The sequence below is a fragment of the Salvia hispanica genome, chromosome 3, assembly GCF_023119035.1.
Source record: "Salvia hispanica cultivar TCC Black 2014 chromosome 3, UniMelb_Shisp_WGS_1.0, whole genome shotgun sequence".
Taxonomy (NCBI): domain Eukaryota; kingdom Viridiplantae; phylum Streptophyta; class Magnoliopsida; order Lamiales; family Lamiaceae; genus Salvia; species Salvia hispanica.
In genome coordinates, this window is record NC_062967.1 from 40992106 (window position 1) to 41013568 (window position 21463).

At 37.3% G+C, this 21463-nt stretch overlaps 5 protein-coding genes across 6 annotated transcripts; all 5 read right to left on the reverse strand.

Annotated features, from left to right (window-relative positions):
- Positions 1-2706: 2706 nt before the first annotated feature.
- On the reverse strand, positions 2707-3162 carry LOC125210187. Its single transcript, XM_048109758.1, has one exon. The coding sequence runs from the start codon at positions 3160-3162 to the stop codon at positions 2707-2709; it is 456 nt and encodes a 151-aa protein (XP_047965715.1).
- A 374-nt stretch (positions 3163-3536) lies between these two features.
- On the reverse strand, positions 3537-4022 carry LOC125210188. Its single transcript, XM_048109759.1, has one exon. It carries the CDS (start codon positions 4020-4022, stop codon positions 3537-3539), a length of 486 nt encoding a protein of 161 aa, XP_047965716.1.
- A 5716-nt stretch (positions 4023-9738) lies between these two features.
- LOC125214832 (general transcription and DNA repair factor IIH helicase subunit XPB1-like) lies at positions 9739-16533 on the reverse strand. The gene is made up of 20 exons (XM_048116003.1): positions 16417-16533; positions 16221-16261; positions 16056-16131; positions 15799-15961; positions 15128-15350; positions 14999-15055; positions 14759-14908; positions 14197-14277; positions 14003-14090; positions 13222-13559; positions 13036-13111; positions 12728-12921; positions 12204-12367; positions 12028-12100; positions 11532-11645; positions 10621-10701; positions 10484-10543; positions 10311-10394; positions 10076-10218; positions 9739-9996 (listed from the first exon to the last, which is right to left on the reverse strand). The coding sequence occupies exons 1-20, from the start codon at positions 16424-16426 to the stop codon at positions 9909-9911; spliced, it is 2304 nt and encodes a 767-aa protein (XP_047971960.1). The 5' UTR covers positions 16427-16533; the 3' UTR covers positions 9739-9908.
- A 639-nt stretch (positions 16534-17172) lies between these two features.
- LOC125216566 (pentatricopeptide repeat-containing protein At2g20540) lies at positions 17173-19035 on the reverse strand. Of its 2 annotated transcripts, XM_048118317.1 has the most exons (2): positions 18635-19035; positions 17173-18547 (listed from the first exon to the last, which is right to left on the reverse strand). In XM_048118317.1, exons 1-2 carry the CDS (start codon positions 18907-18909, stop codon positions 17299-17301), a joined length of 1524 nt encoding a protein of 507 aa, XP_047974274.1. In that variant the 5' UTR covers positions 18910-19035; the 3' UTR covers positions 17173-17298. The 2 variants fall into 2 exon arrangements, with proteins under 2 accessions (XP_047974274.1, XP_047974273.1); XM_048118316.1 differs by having other exon boundaries at positions 17173-19035.
- A 308-nt stretch (positions 19036-19343) lies between these two features.
- Positions 19344-20904, reverse strand: LOC125211821 (54S ribosomal protein L24, mitochondrial-like). Its single transcript, XM_048111759.1, has 2 exons — positions 20608-20904; positions 19344-20016 (listed from the first exon to the last, which is right to left on the reverse strand). Exons 1-2 carry the CDS (start codon positions 20805-20807, stop codon positions 19551-19553), a joined length of 666 nt encoding a protein of 221 aa, XP_047967716.1. The 5' UTR covers positions 20808-20904; the 3' UTR covers positions 19344-19550.
- Between the last annotated feature and the right edge of the window lie 559 nt (positions 20905-21463).

Below are 21463 nucleotides of genomic sequence, written 5' to 3' on the forward strand. Positions count from 1 at the left end.
TTACCTCTTTAACAATATCTAACTAGGGCTGACAATTTTTGACACGACACGATAATACGACACGAATCAGTACGAAATTAATGGGTTTGGGTCAGAGCTTATCGTGTTCGTGTCCTTATCGGATCGACCCATTAAGGACACGAAAATTTCGTGTCGTGTTAGATGTCGTGTTCGTGTCGGGTTCGTGTTATCCGTTAACAATGCGTGTTCGTGTCGTGTTCGTGTTATCCGTTAGCACATAATATTTTAATATTATTATTCTTATTAACACATAATATTTTAATATTATTATTCTTATTATTTTCATTTTTTAATACTTATTTTCGTGTCATTAATGGGTTCGTGTCGTGTTAGTGTCGTGTTGACCCGAAACGGTTCGTGTCGTGTTCGTGTATTAGTGTTACGTGTAACTGCGAGGATAGCGTGTCGTGTTAGTGTTCGTGTTTGAGGTTTTCTTAACGGGTCGTGTTCGTGTTTGTTGTTATCGTGTTCGTGTCGTTATCGTGTTGACACGATAACGACCCGACACGCACGATTTGCCACCCCTATATCTAACTAATTTTGAAGTACATAGATATAGGAACGTACTCAAATGCAAACTTTAAATATTTTATAAATTCTAAATTATAATTGGATTGTTAAAAAATATCAACAGATTACAAAATAATAGCAACAGAAAAATATCAACACAATATCAGTGGATAACAATGTATTGACATTGTGTTGAATGTTGATATTGTGTTGACATTGTATTGAAATTGTGTAGACATCAAAATCTTAAAATTTTACACTGTGTTGATATTGTGTTGAAAAGTTTGGAGTTTGTACAATATATGAGTTTGTGAAACCCTTATGATACTAGAACTGATGCCCTATAAAGCATGTTATCTCATTTTCAAATTAGTTTATTATGCAGCAGCAAATGCTAGATTTTGTCACTATCCGAGAGATGTAAATATATTTAATTTTACTGTTTTGAATTTGCTAAATTGTCCATATAGATTATACAATACTATCCATACCAAATTTGCTGGCATAGTGCTGACTGCTTGTTTGTTTAGTATACATTGTTTAAATTGCTCGAACAAAATCACATAATTTGCGTGAAATGTTGAGGTTGGCTGTGCCTAGGAATGAACACATAAATTTGGCAAATTGCATTCGAACAACACGCACCAAAGTAATGGATCTGAATCCCCAGCTATGCTAAAAGCTACAGCAATGGATGATGTGCTCTAATACACACATATTTTATTCATAAAAAATATTAAAATATTAAATTTATTTTATATAAAATAATAGCTCGTTTGTAACAACACCCCATGCCCCAAACCCCCAAAGTAACTGCATTTCAAATTTAGATCGTGTACATTTTGTTTTACACTTCATACTTTATATAGTAACTAAAATAGTACACATGATAACAAAAAATTAAGTAATAACATAATATATCTGTACATATATTAATCGTACATATATTAATCAAATGGTTTTTATAGCCATAGTATATATAAAATCATGAATATCTATTTCTATAGTATTAATTACAAAAATAATTCAATAACTAATAGGATAGGAGTATGTAATTTATTTATTAAATAATATATTGGAATATTTAATGAATGTTTGAGAAAACCTACTTTTTTGCATTGTTAATGTTGTAGACGTGGCAATCGAAATACACATACACCATACGCTCACGTACGCATCAACTATAATTATTAAATAATAAGTGGGGAATAAACTAATGATTATATTAAATAAGTATTTCTCTGAAAAGGTAGAGTTATTATTATGTACTACTCCTATTTTCTTTGCATTTCTTTATTTGTGTGTTTCACTTTAAAGGGTGATGATTCATCACAAGACGACAAAAATAGGTCTCATTCTCTGTACTTTTCAGTAAGTATTTTTTTTATTACTCATTTTTGCAATGAATACTGCTTCGCCGTATTTTCCTTTTTAACTTTTCTCTTATTTTCTTTTTTCTGCGACCCGCAAAGAATTTTACAATTTTTTTTTGAGTAAATGCTAAAACTGATTCTGAATATATGTAAATTTTATAATTTTTGTTATATATTTTATTTTTTGAATTTTTGCATCCTGAACATTTTAACTCGGATCATAATTGGTACTACACTAACAATTCCGTCAATTTTTAAACGGTTTTAACCCGATTTTGCCGATTTTCAACTCGGATCGCAATTGGTCCTATTCGAGTTAATTAGTACTCCCTCCGTTTCTTCATAGTTGAGGCAAAACTTTTCGGCACGGAGTTTTAGAAAGAAATGTTTGATGTGTTAAATAAATAGATTAAAAAGTAGGAGAGAGGAATAGGTAAAGAGAATAAAGTATTAAGTGAATAAAGTAGAGAGAATAAAGCAAGAGAGAAAAATAAGAAAGAGAAAAGAGTTATCATATATGGAAATGACTCAATTATGAAGAAACTTTCTAAAATGGAAAAATGACTCAATTATAAGGGCATCCACAATGGGACGCCCTAAGCGACGCCTTATGCACCGCCATGTCAGCATTTTATCCTCCTCCTATTCCACCTGCAATGGGGCGGACTATAGCCCGCCCTAAGCGACGCCCTAAGCATTTTATCTATTATTTGAATATTTAAATACTTCAAAATTTGGAAAAATAACTTCATTTCGTTAAAATTCAAACATTACAATACGAAATAAAAAAAACTACAATTTCTCAACGGCGGCGGTTGCGGTTCCAAACTTCTTCAATCATGTCGGTCATGAGCTGAGTATGGTCTCGTTGGTTGCACATTGAGGCCTGTCGCTGTAGAACCGCACCGAAGCCAATCAGTAATCCTCGAGTGACAGGCGAGGTCGTCGTATTGGAGCTAGATCCGGCTTCATCATCCACTAAATTGGTGACATGTCCACGTTCTTGTTCGACTATCATGTTATGCATGATGATGCACGCATACATGACGTCGGCGATGACTTCCTTGTACCAGAAACGCGCCGGACCTTTCACAATTGCCCACCGCGATTGGAGCACCCCAAAAGCCCGCTTCACATCCTTCCGCGCGGACTCGTGCTTTGTCGCAAACAAGACTCTCCTCTCACCAATTGGGCAGCTAATCGTCTTCAAAAAAATAGGCCACCTTGGGTATATGCCATCAGCCAAGTAGTACCCCATATGATGTGAGCGGCCGTTGGCAGTGGAACTGGATGGCTAGACCGCAACCCCTGCACTGATCGGCGAATAGGGTGGACGAGTTGAGGACTTTGATGTCGTTGTTCGACCCGGCTAGACCAAAGTAGGCATGCCAGATCCAGAGGCGGTGGTCAACGACGGCTTCTAGGATCATCGTCGGGTGGCTGCCCTTGTAGCCGCTAGTAAATTGGCCTCTCCACGCCGTCGGGCAGTTCTTCCACTGCCAGTGCATACAGTCGATGCTCCCTAGCATCCCAGGGAAGCCGTGCACCATCTCGTGCATCCGCATCAGGCTCTGGCAATCATCAGCAGTCGGGCGTCGCAAATATATGTCGCCAAAAGCCTCCACAACTAACTTACAAAATTTCTTCAGACATTCGCGGCCAGTTGTATCCCCGACGTGAAGGTACTCGTCGAACATATCCGCTTGTTGTGCCGTAGGCAAACTGGCGGATCGCAACCGTGCACTTCTGCAATGGCGTAAGTCCGGGTCTGCCGATCCCGTCTTCCCGATACTGGAAGTACTCATCACGTCCCTCCAACGTGTGCACAATGTGGAGAAAAAGATCTCGGCTCATTCTAAAACGTCGGTGAAAAACACTCGGGCCCCACCTTGGATTCTCGGCAAAATAGTCTGCGAACAGACGTTCGTGCGCTACATCGTGCTCGCGGGGGACATACGTCCGACGTCGTATCGGGCGAGGGACCCGCGCCTCCGCCTCCTCCCGCTGCATTTGTGCCAAGCATTCCGCCTTGGCTTCATTAACGGCATCAAACAAGGCTCGAGTCAAGGCCCGTCTGCAGCCATCCGATGTACTCAAATCGTAGTCGTCGGGATTCATTTTTGAGACGATTAGAGAGAATAATTGAAGAGATGTGAAATTGAAGTGTGTGAAATGGTAGAGAAATATAGTGTTTACATAAGAAAAAAAATTGGAAAAAAATAAAAAAATCAAAAATAAAACGTGTGAGCATCGTCCAACCCATTGTCCGCATCGTTCATAGTAGCAGACGATGGGTATCCTCTGCGCATCGTCCGCGGACGATGCGATGGACGATGCATCGTCCGCACCATTGCGGATGCCCTAAAGAAACAGAGGGAGTACATTCAGTTTGCCCGAAAAAAATGTGTACGTCATAACTATCAGTACTACTATTAGAGCATCCGCAATGGTCGGCTAGCGACCGGCTAGCCGATTCGTCGCGCTAGCCGAACCATTGCAATCGGCGAACACGAAATCGGCGAGCGGATCGGCGTGGGTTGGCCGGTGCATTGCTCGTCGCTGCCGCCGAAGCGCTGGCCGATCGGCTAGCCGCCATTGTGGCGGCCCGATCGGCCAACGCCGATTTTTGATTTTTTTATTTTAAATCATATATAAACGCGATTTTCGTTTCATTTTCATTTGCACCACTTGTTTTAACGAGTTTTCTCTCTCTCTCTCTAACTTTCTGTACAAGAGCATCATCGAGCGATGAGTAACGCGGGTGGTAGCGGTAGTGGTAGTGGTGGGGATCCTGAGGAGTACGAACGGAGGATGAACGAGGCTATGGATGCCTACATGAACCGCGGGATGGAGCGGTACATGCGTATGGTGGAACAGCAGGCGATACCTCGCCCTCCACGAGTTGTCCACCACCGAGCAGTGATTGATCGGGATCACGTAGCTGCACATCAGCGGCTGTACGACGACTACTTTGCAGAGAACCCGCGGTTTCCCGCCAACATGTTCCGGCGGCGTTTTAGAATGCGCAGGGAGTTGTTTATGCGCATCGTTGGCGCATTAGAGCGTTGATATCTGTGTTTCCGCTTCAGGCACGATGCGGCTGGCAGACCCGGCCACACCCCTATTCAAAAGTGCACGGCGGCAATCAGGCAGTTGGCCTACGGAGGCGCGGCAGACATGTGGGATGAGTACCTCCACATCGGTGAGTCGTCAGCCCTGAAATGTCTGAAGGAGTTCTGTGGGGGCGTGATCAGCATTTACGGTGAGCAGTACCTAAGGAATTTGCCAACATGCGCCAAGTGGATGCTCATATTCAACTCCAAAAGGATATAATTGAAGAGTTGTGGGCACGGAGGATTGCACGGCGATAGTTTTTTTTTCTTTATTATGCATGTAATTTTTTTTTATCTATGTAACTTTTTTAAATGCAATTAATGAATTTTCCCGTATATGTGTCGTAAATTTAATTCCGTATTTTAATCGTAATTTTAATTCCGTAAATGTAGTATATTTTGAATTGTTTTTATTGCGGCTGGCTTATGGCTCGGCCTAAATCTGATGTGGCAGATGGTTTTTTTAGTGTTGCTGACATGACAGGGGAGAGAATGGCTGGCCTATGGCTGGCCTAAGCACGATGGATGCTCTTAATTAATCATAAGAGACGCAACTACTTCATTTAAGCATAGCTGATTAAAACCTTTTGACAAGTACTAATGATGGTTCAGTTTGATTACTTAAGCTATATTTGATTGGCATATTTAGATTATTAGCAGTTATTAAAGAGAAGAGTTGTTGGGAAGCAAAATTCGTGAGTGTTTGTTGAGTATACAACAATTAAAATATAAAGTATAAACCCACTCCAATAACTTAGTAACGAAGTTGGTGAATATGCAGTTCATATTTAAATTATTTAAAAGTGTATAGTGATTGTACTTATTGGATTTTACGTTTTTTTATAACGATTATGTATGATATATGTATATACTCCCTCTGTCCCGGATGATTCGTCCCAGTTTTCTATTTCGGTCCGTCCCATATAATTTGTCTCATTTATCTTTTACCATTTTTGGTAGTGGACCTCATATTCCACTAACTTATTCATACTCACATTTTATTATAAAACTAATATATAAAGGTAGGACCCACATTCCACTAACTTTTTCAACCCACTTTTCATTTCAATTCTTAAAACCCGTGTCCGGTCAGAGTGACCCGAATTATCCGGGACGGAGGGAGTACTATATACAGTTATTTATTCATCTGTCTCATTAACAAACAACATGTTTTTCATAAAGATATTTTAAGTAATGTTAATTAATACTACTATGTTAAATAGATGAAATAGTGTTTTCGGTTTTAGAGTTGTAGTATGTTTATTAACGTGGAATTTTCTGAAAAAAAATTAATCCTTCAAGTGTGATGGATGGGAGGAAGTATATAAATTATCGCATAAATAAAATATATATACACATACACACTAATATTATGTTCACCTTCAAGTAATATACAGTAGTACTTTTTTGTATTTTCTTTAACGTCCTTAAATTAAAAAGAATTTTGAAATAAAGTAGGTGGTCAATGAGCATGTTGTCATAAACTCTTAGTATTAAGAATTTGGGGAGTATAAAATTTCACCTTTATTTAAATTAGATTGAGACAATTTTTTCATTCTATTTTGCCATTCACATTGCGTTATAAAACTAACACATAAAATTGATAATCACGCTCTATTAAAATATTACACTCATATTTCATTAAAGTTAATAGATTATATAAAAGTGAAATTTATATCACTAATGTTTCATTATTCATTTATATTTCTTAAAATTCGTATAAACATAAACAAAATATTAGTCGCAAATGAAGAAAGTGGAATATTTTTGGAAGAGAGTAATTAATGTGAAATTGTATACTCCATATAAACAAAATTTAGAAAATAATTTTCAAATTACGTTAATGTAAATTTATTACCTGCATAATTAAGAATCCGTGATTCGGTAATTAATATCGAATCTATTACCTTTACTCCACGTCAATCTAAGGATTCCGAGTTCCCCTCACACCGACATATGACGTCGTTACTACTGCCGTTAGCTTTCCACCGTCATTTTAAGCTCCTCAACTGCCACGTCAGCATTGGGTTACCTTGAACTAACCATGGTTAATAGTTGGTGTAATATTGTCACTGCGTTGTTGTACTCTGTTCATTTTACTTCTATTCATTTTTATGTACTACTCTTAATTCTAGTTTCCCACCATTTTTAAGTTTCCATTTTGTAGTACACATAATTGTTTCTAAAAATTATTCCAATTAACGATTAAGTTATCCAATTTAGTTATCAGCTCAGGGTTGCCTTGTTTATGGATTAATTCCATTGTTTAATTACATTGATTTATACTACCTATGTCCACCAAAATTTATCACATTTTAACTCGGCACAGATTTTAAGAAATGTAATAGAAAGTGAGTTAAAAGTTAATAGATCGTGGATCCTACTTTTATATAGTATTAATTTTATAATAAAATGTAAATAAGAATGAGTTAGTAGAATATGAAATCCACTACCAAAAATGGTAAAAATAAAATGGGATAAATTTTGAGGAACAAACGGAGATAGAAAAATGAGACAAATTTGTCCCACCTAAACCCTAAACTGTCACTAGTTTAGTGTAATTGTTTTATGTAGTCAACGTTTATATGGGATGGAAAAAATTACTCCACATAAATATGTGATGAATTTAATTTATTACTCCTACCATTATTTTATTCACCTCTAAAATTTATATATTGGTTCTAAACATAAATGTGTGACGCAGTTAATTTATTACTCCTGCCGTCCATGATTACAAGTTCAATTTTACCGGACACAAATTTCAAGAAATATACTCCCTTTATTTGTGAAATAATGTTTCATATTGTCATTTCGAAGTGTATGCAATTTAAAGTCTCATTTCTCTTTTTAAAGTGTCATTTACCTTTTTTTCCATTTTAAGAGCATCTACAAGGAGGGAGGTAAATGGAGATGTAAAATCTTAAAACTACCATATTTATCCTTTTTTCAACAAAATTCATTCTCCAAGGAAAAATATATTTGAGAACGTATTATACATTTTCCTATTATGAAGAGTTGATGAAGATGTAAAATCCTATAACTACCATATTTACTTCATTTCATGAAAAATCATTATCAAAGGAGGAAGGTGTTTGAGAAGGCATTATACCTTTATGTTTTGGAATGCATTTTGTACTACTCCTATTATTTTATTTTAAAAAATAATTTATCTTTTCTCTTTGGAATGTGTTAATTTTTGAAAGGGTGATATACCTCTTTCATTTATCTTTCCTCCTTCGAGATGCTCAATGGACCTCATCATTCACCTAACTCATTACACTCACATTCAATATATAAAAGTGGAGTCTATATTCCATTAACTCATTTTTGCATTTTTCTTCACAGAGTCAAACAATTTCTTAAACTTGTGTCATATCAAATTGGAACTATAAATAGCGGACAGAGGAGGTAGAGTAGATAGAAAAAGCTAGTGGAATATGAATCCTACTTTTATTATCAGTTTTATAGTGAAATGTGAGTAAAATAAAGTTTGTGGAATGTGAAATTTATTATCATAAGTAATTAAAAAAAATATGACAGTTATTTATGGACGAATGAAAAATGTTAAAATGAGACGATTATTAATGGACGGATTGAGTATCTGGTGTGTGAATCCTAATCTTAAATGGGCCAATGATGTAGGTCCACTGTAAAGTTCGTATTTGTAAACAAATAACAATACTACAGTAGTACTATACTAGCACGAAGTTTGATAGTAGTAAAATTTTGTCGTCGTTTTTAATTTTGAACTAAAAACATTAAATAATAACTAGAAGTCTTTGTGTTGTGTCTATATAGTACTAGTATAATGAAATTAGAATGGTGTGTTATAAATTGTAATTTAAGAAAGTAAATCAAAAATTAAATAATTTTTTAATTCAAATTTTTGATAAGCCAAAAAATTTAGTTAAAATTTGGCATGACTTTGCATTGAATTCTATTTATTTATATACAGTAAATAATCATATAATATTATATATTTTTTAATGTTTTGATATGTAATGTATGTTTTGTGTGTATTGTTTGTGCGAAGGCACACAATGTGTGTTGTACGTGCGTGTGCGGAATACATAGTGGGTTGCAAATTTGAATGATGTGAGAATTTAAATTCTTTTAAAAATTATTAATACAAGTACGTAGGAGTATATTATAATGCTCTCAATCTTATTAATATATAATCATGCTCTCATCTCAATCCTCAAATATCTCCAAATTAATCTGATCCAAAATTCATGATTGAAAAGACACAAAAACATGAATAAATAACACAGCACGTGAATCCAAATAGTAGATGACAAACTTGTACAAAAGCACTAACAACAAAATAATGAGCACAAGTATGTAAAAAAGCAACTTTTCCAAATGGAAGTTGTCATTGAATTTTCGTTCCAAACTTCCACTCCACCAATATATTATTACAAATTCGTTTTATTTTTTAAACTCGAACAAAATCATTACTACAAAAAAGGCTAAAGGAAAGGTCTATGTTCACAAGTAAAAAAGGTATAGTACTAAAATAATAATCAAAGAAGGCATAAAATCTACCATTCGAAATCGAAATTGGATTTTAGCATATAGAAATATTCAAACATCTGAATTGTTCCTCATGTCATGTGACAGACAAACAGTACACTGACATATTATCACAAGTAACGAAAAATTCTACCATCATTCAAATTACTCGTACACAATATAAATTATTCATCATCATAGCCGTTCAATAAAAAAAGACAACTAGTAGTACTTTTTATTTAAACAACATATGTTTGATATGTTAAACACAAGAACACAACCAAAATAAAATTTTTGTAGAGTTTAACTAACTAGTATATATACTATGATATCACTATACCTGTTTCTCTTTAGACTTGATGTGTGCAGATTCGACGCATCAGCCAAACCGTTTCTTGAACAAGTGATGCCTCTTAGCCGGATCCTTAGGTTTACTCTTCACCTGGCCTTGTAGTTTTTTACCAGTACTGCAATCAAGAGACGAACGAGGTCAGATACAGCACGACGTATTTCACAACCAATACGGCAAGGTAGCACGATGCGTACCTATACTCCATGTATACCCTTCCGTTGGCTCCAGACATTGCGCTCATGGATCCAGCTGAGCGACGGGCTTTCTGAAGTGCAATATCATCTGCATCTTCTTCTAGTTGCTCCAGCCCAACTTCATTGTCTCCTGCACTTAGTACCTTTTAGGGGGGAAACGAGTAAGATATTAGTATCATTATAGAAGTAGAAAACGTCTCAAATTATATGATGAGCTATTCATGTTTAGAAGCACCTTTCCAAGAAGTGCAAGCTGATCATCAAGGTGGTGGTAGCTCAACTCGGGGCCTGTATCAGCTGGTGGCAAGCTTGTGATCACCTGAAACAGATTGCAAAGGTCAAAACAAAACGTAGTGAAAAGATGGTATTTGTGCCAGAAAAGCAACATAATGGATGTTGATATGGTACCTTAAAACTATAACCTTGATCAATCAAAAACTGCTGCCTTTTTGTTGAATAATACATCTCCTACATCACAAAAATGGTATGATCATAAGTGAATTACCAATACGGAAATATATTTTGAATTTAGAAACCTAAGATACCTGAGTGTCCGTAGATACAAGAGAGTAGAAAAATGCATTGTACTCTTCCTTGCCTCCAGCAACCCTGTCTTGAGGCTTCCCCTACAACCAAGAAAATTTACAGAGTAAGACTTAAATCCAAGATACTTCCTGATGTGAAGAGAGATAGTGGAATTAATGGGAGAAATAAGAAACAACAGTGAGATGAACACAGCTGAGAGTCTTAAACATATTGTTGGAAGATCCACTTAGAAACAACCCATATTCCCTCCTCACCGAAATAAAAGATGTTTTAGGCTTTTGTTTTGTTTCACAATATAAGATTTTCTCTTTGACCAAGATTATTTATCTCTCTCCATTAAATCTTCCAGTTTCCAACTCCCTCATCTAATATTCATGTGGTTGAATGCAAAAAAAGAATTTTGGAGCTTGTTTTTTTTGGCTCTATAAGTATATTTGACTATGGAATAAACAGAGAAAAACATTAAATGTTGATTAAGATCACATTAGGTTCAGGGAGAGAGGAGAATGAATTCTTAAAATGGCGTCAATTCTTATTTCAAAATCCTAGTGCATAAGTTAACACATCTTATATTCTGGGAAGGAGGAAGTAGTTGTTTAATGCTGAAATCAAAGTCACCACCCAGAAAGTGTACGAGTCTGCAGGCTCTTGAGGTTTATACAGGTTCCAATAATGAAGGAGGGAGCAACTACTATATAGTTAACACCATGCCCATCGCATACCATGCTAACAAATCGTCTAAGAAGAAGCTAAGAACCATATGAAAATGCCAGGTATATTTTCCCATACTTAAAAGACATGCACACAGATGAACACGGTGAATGTTCGAGAATTCTTTCTGAGAGCATTCTACCGTGTAGCATAGAATGATCAAATTTGTTAGCTATGCACAGGCATCTAGAGAACCTACCTTGGCCCTGAGAATACGCCCAAGTCGTTGAGCCTCTTGACGCCTTGAACCAGCATGTGATGAAATCTGAATTATCACATTAGCCTCGGGAATATCTATAGAATTATCACCGACCTGTAAAGCGTACAGCAAGCAATTATCTTCCCTTTTTACATCATACATCACCATAAGAGAATTCGAATCCCAGTGATTAGGTATAACCTTAGATGTATTTCATCATTTCATGTCCTATGTAAATTGAGTTTTATCATATACAGTATCACATTATAAATAGTCAATGCGGCATTCTGAAACATAATTAAGCATAGGGTTCTGTCACATGACTATATAAGTAATAGTCAGTTCTGTCACATGACTAAGTGATAGTCGAAAATAGTTACATCAAGTGATATGCTTGCTGCAAACATCATAAGCGTACTTATTTAGTGCTGCCGACCAATTACAGCTTCAACACATTCATAAACATTAGGGTAAGATAAGTTGGTTGTTGCCATACCTTTGAGAGAAAAATGGTATTCACATCTCGACTGGTTTTAAATGCTTCAAGAATTTTTGTTCTTTCAGGATGGCTGCAAATTATAAATTAAGAATATATTACGAAACAGTATAATTCTAATGGATGGAGTGTTCTTTTTCTTTTTTCATTTTAGAGAGTGGGAGGTACGAACTAACCTGGTGGCACCATAAATCATAGGTTTTCGAAGCTTCATTGCATATTCTGTCAGAGCAAAAAGATTATCTGCAAAAACTATAATCTTATCACCACGCTGCTGTTCATGGAATCGGATAAGGAACTCACAAGCCCGGAACTTATTGGGGTTCATCACATAAAGAGCCTGAAAGGTAGAAAGACAAACAGATATCAGAGGTGACACGGAAATAAATACACACAGCCAATTAACCATGAATGAAAACCATGCAATATTGTTAGAGCTCTGAAGGCGGAAGCCACAATAAAATGAGTTCACAAGTGAAATTCAATTAAGGATTTCCGCTTTACAGTTCTATTTACAAATTTTGATTGGGCTACTTAACTAAAAGGCCCTTGAATGAAGATGGTGGTCACTGAAGATGATGAGGAAGCAAATTACATGAGGAGTTGAGGAACTTAATTAGGAGGATATGAGGACGGCTGATTGATCATGTTGAGCACAGATTTAACTTTCAAAAATATATAGTTGGAGTTATTTCCTTGCCTGTTTTTTCTTTGAATTTTCTTTCTTCAAGTACTCGGCGAAGAATTCCTTTGTCATTGGACACCAAACTTCTGCACATTGAACATTTGCGATAAATCCTCCTTTGACAAGATCCAACCAATTTGCCTCATACAACTTTGGACCAATTAGGAAGTTCAAATCTGTAATCCTTTCATCCTCTCTCACAAGAGTGGCTGCAAACCAGTTGGTAACAATGAATTATTCTTCATCAAATCAGCATAACAGGAAAATCTTGATGAATGATAAATACTATTGCATTTACTTATTTAGATTAGAAAAATACAAACCAGTGAGCCCGAGTTTGCAGTGAGATTTAGTTAGAGCGATGACCTTCCTGAACATTTGAGCAGGAACCACGTGCACCTGATATTTTGAAGAGATGAGCATGTATGCCACATCTTAAATCCAGAGAAGCTTCATATTCACCCAATATACAATGGGTAAAGACAAACTATTTACAGATAACACATTACCTCATCCATGAGAAGAAGTCCCCATTCTCGATTCCTTATGTCTTCAATTATCTTTTCTGCTTCTTCAGAACGTTTTCCACCAAATGCAATCATATTATATGTTGTCACCACCACCCCAGCATTGCCACGGAATCTTTCTTTGCTGTCAGATGTAAAACGACATATTTGATCTTCTTTGATGGTTGACCACAATTTGAACTGGAAAGCCCATTGATCCACAGACACCGCATTGGTAGCCAAACAAAGACAACTTTTTCTTATTCTGCAAGCTGCAGATACACCAACTAAAGATTTCCCCGCACCACAAGGTAGCACAATAATACCAGAACGGGCCCTGCCTGAAATGTCAGCAAACTTTGACTTAGCATGATACAAGTTCTTGTACAGGGCCCTAAACCCCTAAAGCTTAATCCATATTCCCAAATGCAATGCCCCACATGTGATCTCCAAACCACAAGAGAATTAATTAAGACGAGGGATCAGACCCATTTTGATGCATAGGAAGAGCATATAATCTGCCTAAGTCATGGTAAAGAATAGAAAACCAATTTTAGAAAAAAGATTGCCCCAAGAATAAATGTAAAACAGATGCTTCATTTCCTCAAGTCTTTAAATATCATTAGAAACACTACCACCACTCCTTATTGCTACCTAACTTAAATCCTCATATATTCTCAAGTTTAAGCTTGTGATATACAAATAAACAATAGATGACCCTAAAGATCTTACACAAATTTTGAATAATGAGTAGTATCTGTGTGTTGGATATGAAGATCATTACCATTTCCAAACATCTTGCTGAGACTCTTTTCTTGATAAGGACGTGGTTGCGCATGGGGCTTCAACTCTACCTCAAGATCAGGATTGACCTGCAATGTTTACAACATCAGTGGAACTTTTCTATAGATGTTCCCACTCACAGTTTTAAAGTCAAGCTCCTAGCTTAACCCCTGTGCAGATTTTGAAGCTACTGACCGGATCATTTCTGAAGTCGTACTCCTCCAACATTGGGTAATTTAAAGCATTAGGTAAACATCGTTGCTTCACATTTTCAACCTGAAAAAAAAGAAGCCATTTATCAGAAAGCAATCTACGTTAATCTTGAGAGGTTTGGCACATTATACTTCTCAAATTTATTGACCTAAGCCAATCAAAGGTAAAATAGGAAAGCATGAATAGAAAATTTCTGTAACTAAAAAATAGTCAATTCCCCAACCAGCTAATTCTGGTCAGTAAAGGTAGGAACAAACAGAGTTACATGGGAAAATTCTATTGTTGGATTTCGGCAGCAGATGGTTCCACCACTATAATTATGCACAATGCTTGCACACCATTTTAAGGACTCATCAATTAGGAAACAGAGTTATTATAGTTTATTCATATGGAATAATCAAAACTAACTGGATTAAACAAATCTCTCAACAAAATACTTAAAAAAACCAATACAATGCAAATTAGGAATGCAGCCAGTGGCCGTTGAATATATTAGAAGCAACAAGAAACTCAGATATTGACTTGAAATCATCAAAGAACCAACCTGAGTAGGGTCAATTTCAAATGCATGAGTTTCTTTTTCTTCAGCTGCGGCTGCCAACTCAGCTTCATTAAGCAACTCTTCATGAGTACCAATACCATCTATTTCAACAGCAGATTTTCCAAGTGTAAACCCATCAGCTCCACGTGATCCCTGAAGAAGCAACAGTCAAAATCTTATACGACTACTGTATTTAGTGTGATAGTTAGATTGTACTAGTAGCTAATCTCCCTAAATACATACCTCTGAGGAAATTCTAGCTCGTCCTATAACATCGTCTTTAAGCAACGTCTTTAACACCTGGAGAAAAGAGTCAATTATGTATCATAGCACCCCACATTTCCTAAACCCGACTGCAGCAACATATCTTACATCTGGAAATGGGGATTCCACGAAGTATTTGTTCTTCTTCAGGACCAACTTCACTTTGCCGTAATTAGCCGTAGAATTATGAATGAAATCAATCATTTCTTTAGGAAGCTTGGTTTTTGATAGTTTATTCAAGACAGATATGATGGTTTCTGTCTCAAGTCCCACTGACACTGCTGCATATAAAGAATGAGGAGTCAAGTTGTACTCGTGCATCGACTCTGGCCTGTAGAGCAACATGCACATCAAATCCTTCCCCAAAATATCAAAATGCACATAACAACTATTAAAGAGCAAATGAGCAAACAAAAGCCATACATATATATAACCTTCTTCATTAAAATAGCAGGCTTACTAGTTACTACTCAGTCAATTAGTCAAATCAACCTCTTATGATTTGGGAACATATCATTCAGGACAGGAGTCACACGATAGTACTTTATTGCTTCAATATTATCAGAGACGTATACTACGAACAATATATTTCCGAAACACTAACAAAACAAGTTCACTAAACGAGAACACTAGTGAAATTTTTGTCCCTGAATTAACATAAACTTGGGGTTTAGACAATTACACGAGTACACTTACTAGCAAGGAAGCATCTATATTTGTTAACTATCAAGTGCTATATTTGGTAAACACATATTGTACCAAATGCAACTAAATTATACCTGCAAACAGGTTCAGCAATAGCAATGAGGAAATCATACGCCTGTTTGTATAACGTGGAAAAAGTTTCAAGGAAAATCCGACCATCGGCACAAGCCCATAAGGGCCGATTCATGTGATCGGGTTTGAGTTCCAATTTCGAGAAATCCCTCTTTTTCCCATCACCTAGAATACAAATCAAGCAACTCAATACACACTAGTTCAAAAGAAAAATAAATTCTGAATTTAATTCAATTCAATTCAATCAAAGTATTCGTACCATCACGAGGATCATCCTCCAAATCTTCTCCGAAGTGAGAACTATAGTCTTGTGCTGTCGAAGCCCTATGTTCATCCTTGAAATTAAGAAAGTAGACAATAAATAAGCGTGATTTTGAAGGGTGTGGATAGAATCGCAAACAATACAGCAGCGAATTGTAAATACCTTTGAGAACTTGATCCTTTTGCTGGGCTGATTTTTGTCGCCTGAAAACCGAAGGCAGTTTTACATCAAATTATGTGATTCAATTTGTCCAGAAAAACTCAATACAAATACAATATTAGTGCGTTGCAGTGTTATACTCGCATATTTTGTTTAGATTTGCAGAAGGCGATTTGAACAATGATGGCGATGGAATTACCGTTTCTCATTGTGGGAGTGTTGGTGGCGATTGAACAATGAGGTGCTCAACCAAGGGTATTGTGTTCGCTGTTAAAAGACACTGTCGACAATAATGAATACCATTTGTAAGCTTAGAATAAAAGTTTACTTTCGCCCAATTATGATATTTTCCATAAAATTTATAAGTAGTCTAAAAAATTACTAGGAGTATAAACTTTGCATTTATGATTAAATTACTATAAACCATTTTTAAGAGATAGAGTACTAATATAAGATTCGAAATTAGAGGAATCGACCTTGTTTCAACTAGAAATTTCAACTAAGTTACGTTATTTTCACGGTTGCCATGTAGGATAGTATAGTCAGATTGGAAAATAATAATATTTTTATAACTACTTGAGAAATAACAGAGTTGAATTAAAGTTCATGAATTTAGAGACTAATGATCTATAAAAAAGTATCTTGGGCTTATGATAAATATAGGTATATCAATCGGACGAACCTGCTCAAATTCAGGCTAACCTTCTTGAATTATTAGACTACTTGGGTGCAATATTTATCGGATTGTGATTTTGATTGTAATTTTGGATCAACTCTACATGGTAGCGGGCTATTAAGATTGTGACTTTTTTTTCGGAATATAGATATCTAAGCCTAAGGTTCAAATTCCACTTTTGAAATTGAAATATTTTCTCTTTTATTTAAAAAAAATAGCATTGTCTAATTTCCAATTTGTTTAGTTAATTCCAACTTATTCCCTGCCTTTGTTCCCCACTTAAAATGAATTACTTATAACTTCAACTAGCTGTGTACCTTTACATTTGTGGTTCAGTTCTTACAAACTAGTGCTATAGACTGTATGTTGATTCAAACCTACACAAAATTGAGCTTTCCTTCGTACCTAATGATCTAACACAATCACATCATCCAACATCTCTTCCCTCTGATGCACAGCAACCACACCCAGCATCCGAAACACCTCCCCCGAGCATGCCTTCGTGTCATCCCCGGCCACGAACTCCTCCACCACGCTGTCGACCTCAATGAGGCTGCACCCTGGCTTCCTCCCCCTCATCCCCTCCCCTCTCATCACCTTCCTCAACCTCGAAACCTCCCCCCACTTCCCAAGATCCGCGTATATATTAGCAAGCAGCACCAGGTTCCCCGTGTCCCCTGGCTCCAGCTCCAAGAGTTGCTCCGCTGCCACCACAGCCGTCTCAAGATGATCGCGGTTGCCCCTGCACGAACTCAGCAGCGAGCCCCATATCGCTGATCCCGGCCTCATCATCATCCCCCTGATGAGCTCCAAGGCCTGATCGACGTGTCCTGTCCGTCCCAACATATCCACCACGCACCCGTAGTGCTCCACCCCAGGCTTCATGCCGTAACCACTCTCCATTGAATGGAAATACCTCAGCCCATCCTCCAACAAACCTGCGTGGCTGCAAGCAGATAACAAGCCTATGAATGTGATCTCATTAGGCTTCACTTCTGCCTTCTGCATCTCCTCAAACAACTCAATAGCTTCGCGAGCCCTCCCGTGATTCGCCAAACCACCAATCATCGTGCTCCACGACACGACATCTGGTTCCTCCATCGCCCCAAACAGCTGCAACGCGTGCCCCACTCCTCCACATTTTGTGTACATCTCTATCAATGCATTGCACACGCGAGTATTAGCTAAGAAACCCCTCCTCTCCGCGTAGAAATGGATCCATCGCCCGAGCTCTAAAGCTCCCAGCTGTGCACAGGCGGGCAACACAGCTACCAAGCTGACCCAATCCGGCAGCACCCCGGTCATCTGCATTTCCCTAAACACATCCAACGCCTCCGCAAAACAACCGTTTTTCGTGTACCCTGATATCATCACAGTCCAAGAGACAATGTTCTTGCACTGCATCGCATCAAACATGGCTCGAGCCTTCCTAACTTGGCCCAGCCTCATGTGGCCGGAGACGAGGCTGTTCCACGATACAACATCTCTCTCAGACATTTCGTCGAACACCTTGTGTGCCTCCGCCATTGCATCACACTTGACATACATATACAAGAGAGAATTTTTAACCATACTGTCATCAATCAGCCCAAATTTGCAGACATGCCCATGAATCTGCTTCGCCAAACAAGCATCCGGCATCCCACCAATTGACCTAATTACAAATGGGTACGTGAATCTATCAGGAAGAATTTCAAAGCAGCTCAACATCGACTTGTACAAGGTGATGGTTGATAGATACATTTGGTTGCGGGTATAGGCTCTGATCATTGTGTTGTATATGAAGATATTTGGGTCTGCAACTCTTTTGAAGAGCAAATTTGCATACTCAATCTCACCAGTTTGATCGCAGATCTCCAGCATTCTTGTGAGCAAGAAATTGCTTTGCAGCAATGAGAACTTCTCCATTTGGGCATGGATTCTCTTCAACAACTTTGTCTTGTTGCATTTTCTTAATATGGGGATGAATGTATCTTCCAATCTTCTAATTCTCGAAACCCCCAATTTTGCCGCCATTTTCTGATATGAAAAAATCCAACCTTTTTTTCTTCAATACTTGCTGCTGTGCTTTCACTCAATGGAATATTGAACCTTTCACATTTTGTATATCATGGAAGAATCTAACCTCTCCAAATCCATCAATTTTCGAAATTTGGTCGGTGTGGGTTTGAAACTCAAATTCTGGAATTCAAAGAATTGAGACTTGCCGCCGCCGGCGAGTTCGGTGGCAGCGTGGGGATTGGGAGGTTTCAGTTTGGAAAAGGATAGATGTGGAGAGTGTCGAGAGATGTGATGATAGAGATAATCAGAGAAGAGAGACAGCTACTCACTCAGACTTGTTAACATTATTGTTCAACTTATTGCACTTCTTTACTCTTTATCATACAACTAGTTCATGTTCTTGAGAATCGAGTTGAAATAAATATGCAAAGTACAAAAACACACACTACTGAAAATACCAGAAAACCTATTTACTTGTCAGTCATCAACTATTTTGGCAGTAGAATTCCAACATACATTCCAAAAAGTGGAGAACTTATGTAGTCACTGTAATAAGCCAACAGAACTGGTCATTCTTGCCGAGATGCAGTGGGGCATATCTGGTGGAAATGCCAGAAGACGAGTCGAAGACTGCCACGTGCAGAACCGACGTATCTCTAAGCATTCGCGACCAGTGGCTCATGGAAGTTGGTATGAGAGCTCCCATCTTCATTTTTTGACGTCGCAGGTTCACTGACTTCCCCCGCATCTATTCCATCCTTGGTTGGCTCTTGCTTGGATGCAGAACCATACATCTTTCTCCTGGCGTCCCTACGTCCAGCCTTCTGTTCTAATCTCAGTTCATTGAATTTTTCTTCGAAGCTGGCCTCATCTTCAGGTGCAAAGAAGACGACCTGCTTCCCTCCAAGGTCTTGATACATCTTCTCAATCTTAACCTTCCAGAAAAGACCCATTTCTGTGTCCATCTTGTGGTGTGGAGTCTTGAGCAAGTACTCATCGATTCCGCCTGCCTTGTCTATGCAGCGCAGCGCATGAGTAGTCACCTTGACACGGATTTGACGATCAAGAATGTAACTGAAGAGCCGCTTCTCCTGCATATTGGGCTTCCAACACCTCTTCGTCCTAGAATAGTTGCCAAGTCAAGAAATTCAAGATTGGGAATATACGAAATTCAGAAGAAGGCAGCACAGAGCCAATGGCTAGAACTGAATAATCTCCATAGTTAAACAAATGATCAAGCCTATAGATGTTACCAAACATCAGACATTTTCTCAACAAGACCGAGCTAAAATTTCCATCAATTTACTTCTTTGAAATATCAAAGTCATAAATACAGAGAAATACAGCTTCTGCAGTTCTTCACCAACAATAATTAGTAAACTCCACCACACCAGTTCAAATCGAATTAAACAAGATGATCGTCCCAAATCGAATTAATCGAGATGATCGGCAATAACATTAAGGATCTACACTTAGCCAAATCTCTTCCTAGTAAGCTCTCCAGTTTATGAATCCTTATAATACTAAATCAGCAAGCTCATAAAAAATCAAACACTAAACTATGCAAACATAGCAGCTCAAATCATACACGGTTATACGATCAAAGGTGAGATGAAAGCACACATAATCAGACTGCAATTAGCAATTATTCCTTCCTTCAATCGATTGCTATGAAACCAAAAAATAATGACATATGCACGTAAACATACAGACTTGTTGCCTCCGTCTTCACTGACGCGATTGCCGAATTGGATATGGCGGCCGGCGAAGAGGCCGCGGTTGGCACGGGCCATGACGATTTTGCGATCCGGCACCCATTTTTTCAACTCATCTTTCACTCCCGGAGCTAGATTCTGTTCGCCTCCGATTTTCTTCACAAGTTTCTTCATCATCTCTCTGGCCCTAAACGCCATTGTCTCGAATTTGTTTCTTCGCCGGAAACGGTAACTGAGAATAAGATTGGGGGTTTTAGCTAGGGTTCTAAATTGTCGAAATACTCGTAAATAAATCAGTGTTTTTTTGTTTTTGGTAAATTTATTACCAATATTTTTCAATAAATTCAAATTCCGAAAATATTAGTTCTAGTAGTACTACTCCTACTATTTAAAATTTATTTTCGTATTATCTCATTTGAAGTAATACTTATATTTTTATAATTTGAAATACTATCATTTATCTCTATTTCATTTTTCAAATGATACACTATAAAATTTTGTGTCTCAGAAAGAATTCTAAAGGGAGCACCAGAGTTGAAAGTATAACATGATACTAAAAAATGTTTGAATTTGGAGCTAGCTATGCATTTTGTTCCTAAGTTTTTTTTTCAAATATAATCCTATAAGGGACATTCAGAGATTAATTACAGTTACAATGAGTACTTTTATTTTATTAAGTTACTATTATGAACTTGTCAACGAAGTAAAATTTAATAATTTCAATTTATTAAGCAATTATTGTAAACTTAAGTAGCTACACAATTTCATTTTTTGGGGGGTGGATTTAGAAACAAAAGTTGAGTTGTTTAATTGCATTCATTTTATCTTACAATATTGTTTTGAGTTTTAGTTCG

Bases quoted from the DNA above. Each gene is read 5' to 3' on its own strand.
- LOC125210187 (XM_048109758.1), bottom strand. From the start codon at position 3,162: ATGGGGTACTACTTGGCTGATGGCATATACCCAAGGTGGCCTATTTTT.
- LOC125210188 (XM_048109759.1), bottom strand. From the start codon at position 4,022: ATGAATCCCGACGACTACGATTTGAGTACATCGGATGGCTGCAGACGG.
- LOC125214832 (XM_048116003.1), bottom strand. The intron at 12,922-13,035 runs GTTTGTATTTTT...ACTGGTTTGCAG, and splicing joins CTGCAAACTCGGGCTCACTG to CCACTCTTGTGAGAGAGGAT. The intron at 10,544-10,620 runs GTATCTTAGGTT...TTTGTGATGTAG, and splicing joins TTGTATCTACGGACACTCAG to GAGATGTATTATTCAACAAA.
- LOC125216566 (XM_048118316.1), bottom strand. From the start codon at position 18,909: ATGGCGGCAAAATTGGGGGTTTCGAGAATTAGAAGATTGGAAGATACA.
- LOC125211821 (XM_048111759.1), bottom strand. From the start codon at position 20,807: ATGGCGTTTAGGGCCAGAGAGATGATGAAGAAACTTGTGAAGAAAATC. The intron at 20,017-20,607 runs GTCTGTATGTTT...CAACTATTCTAG, and splicing joins AGTGAAGACGGAGGCAACAA to GACGAAGAGGTGTTGGAAGC.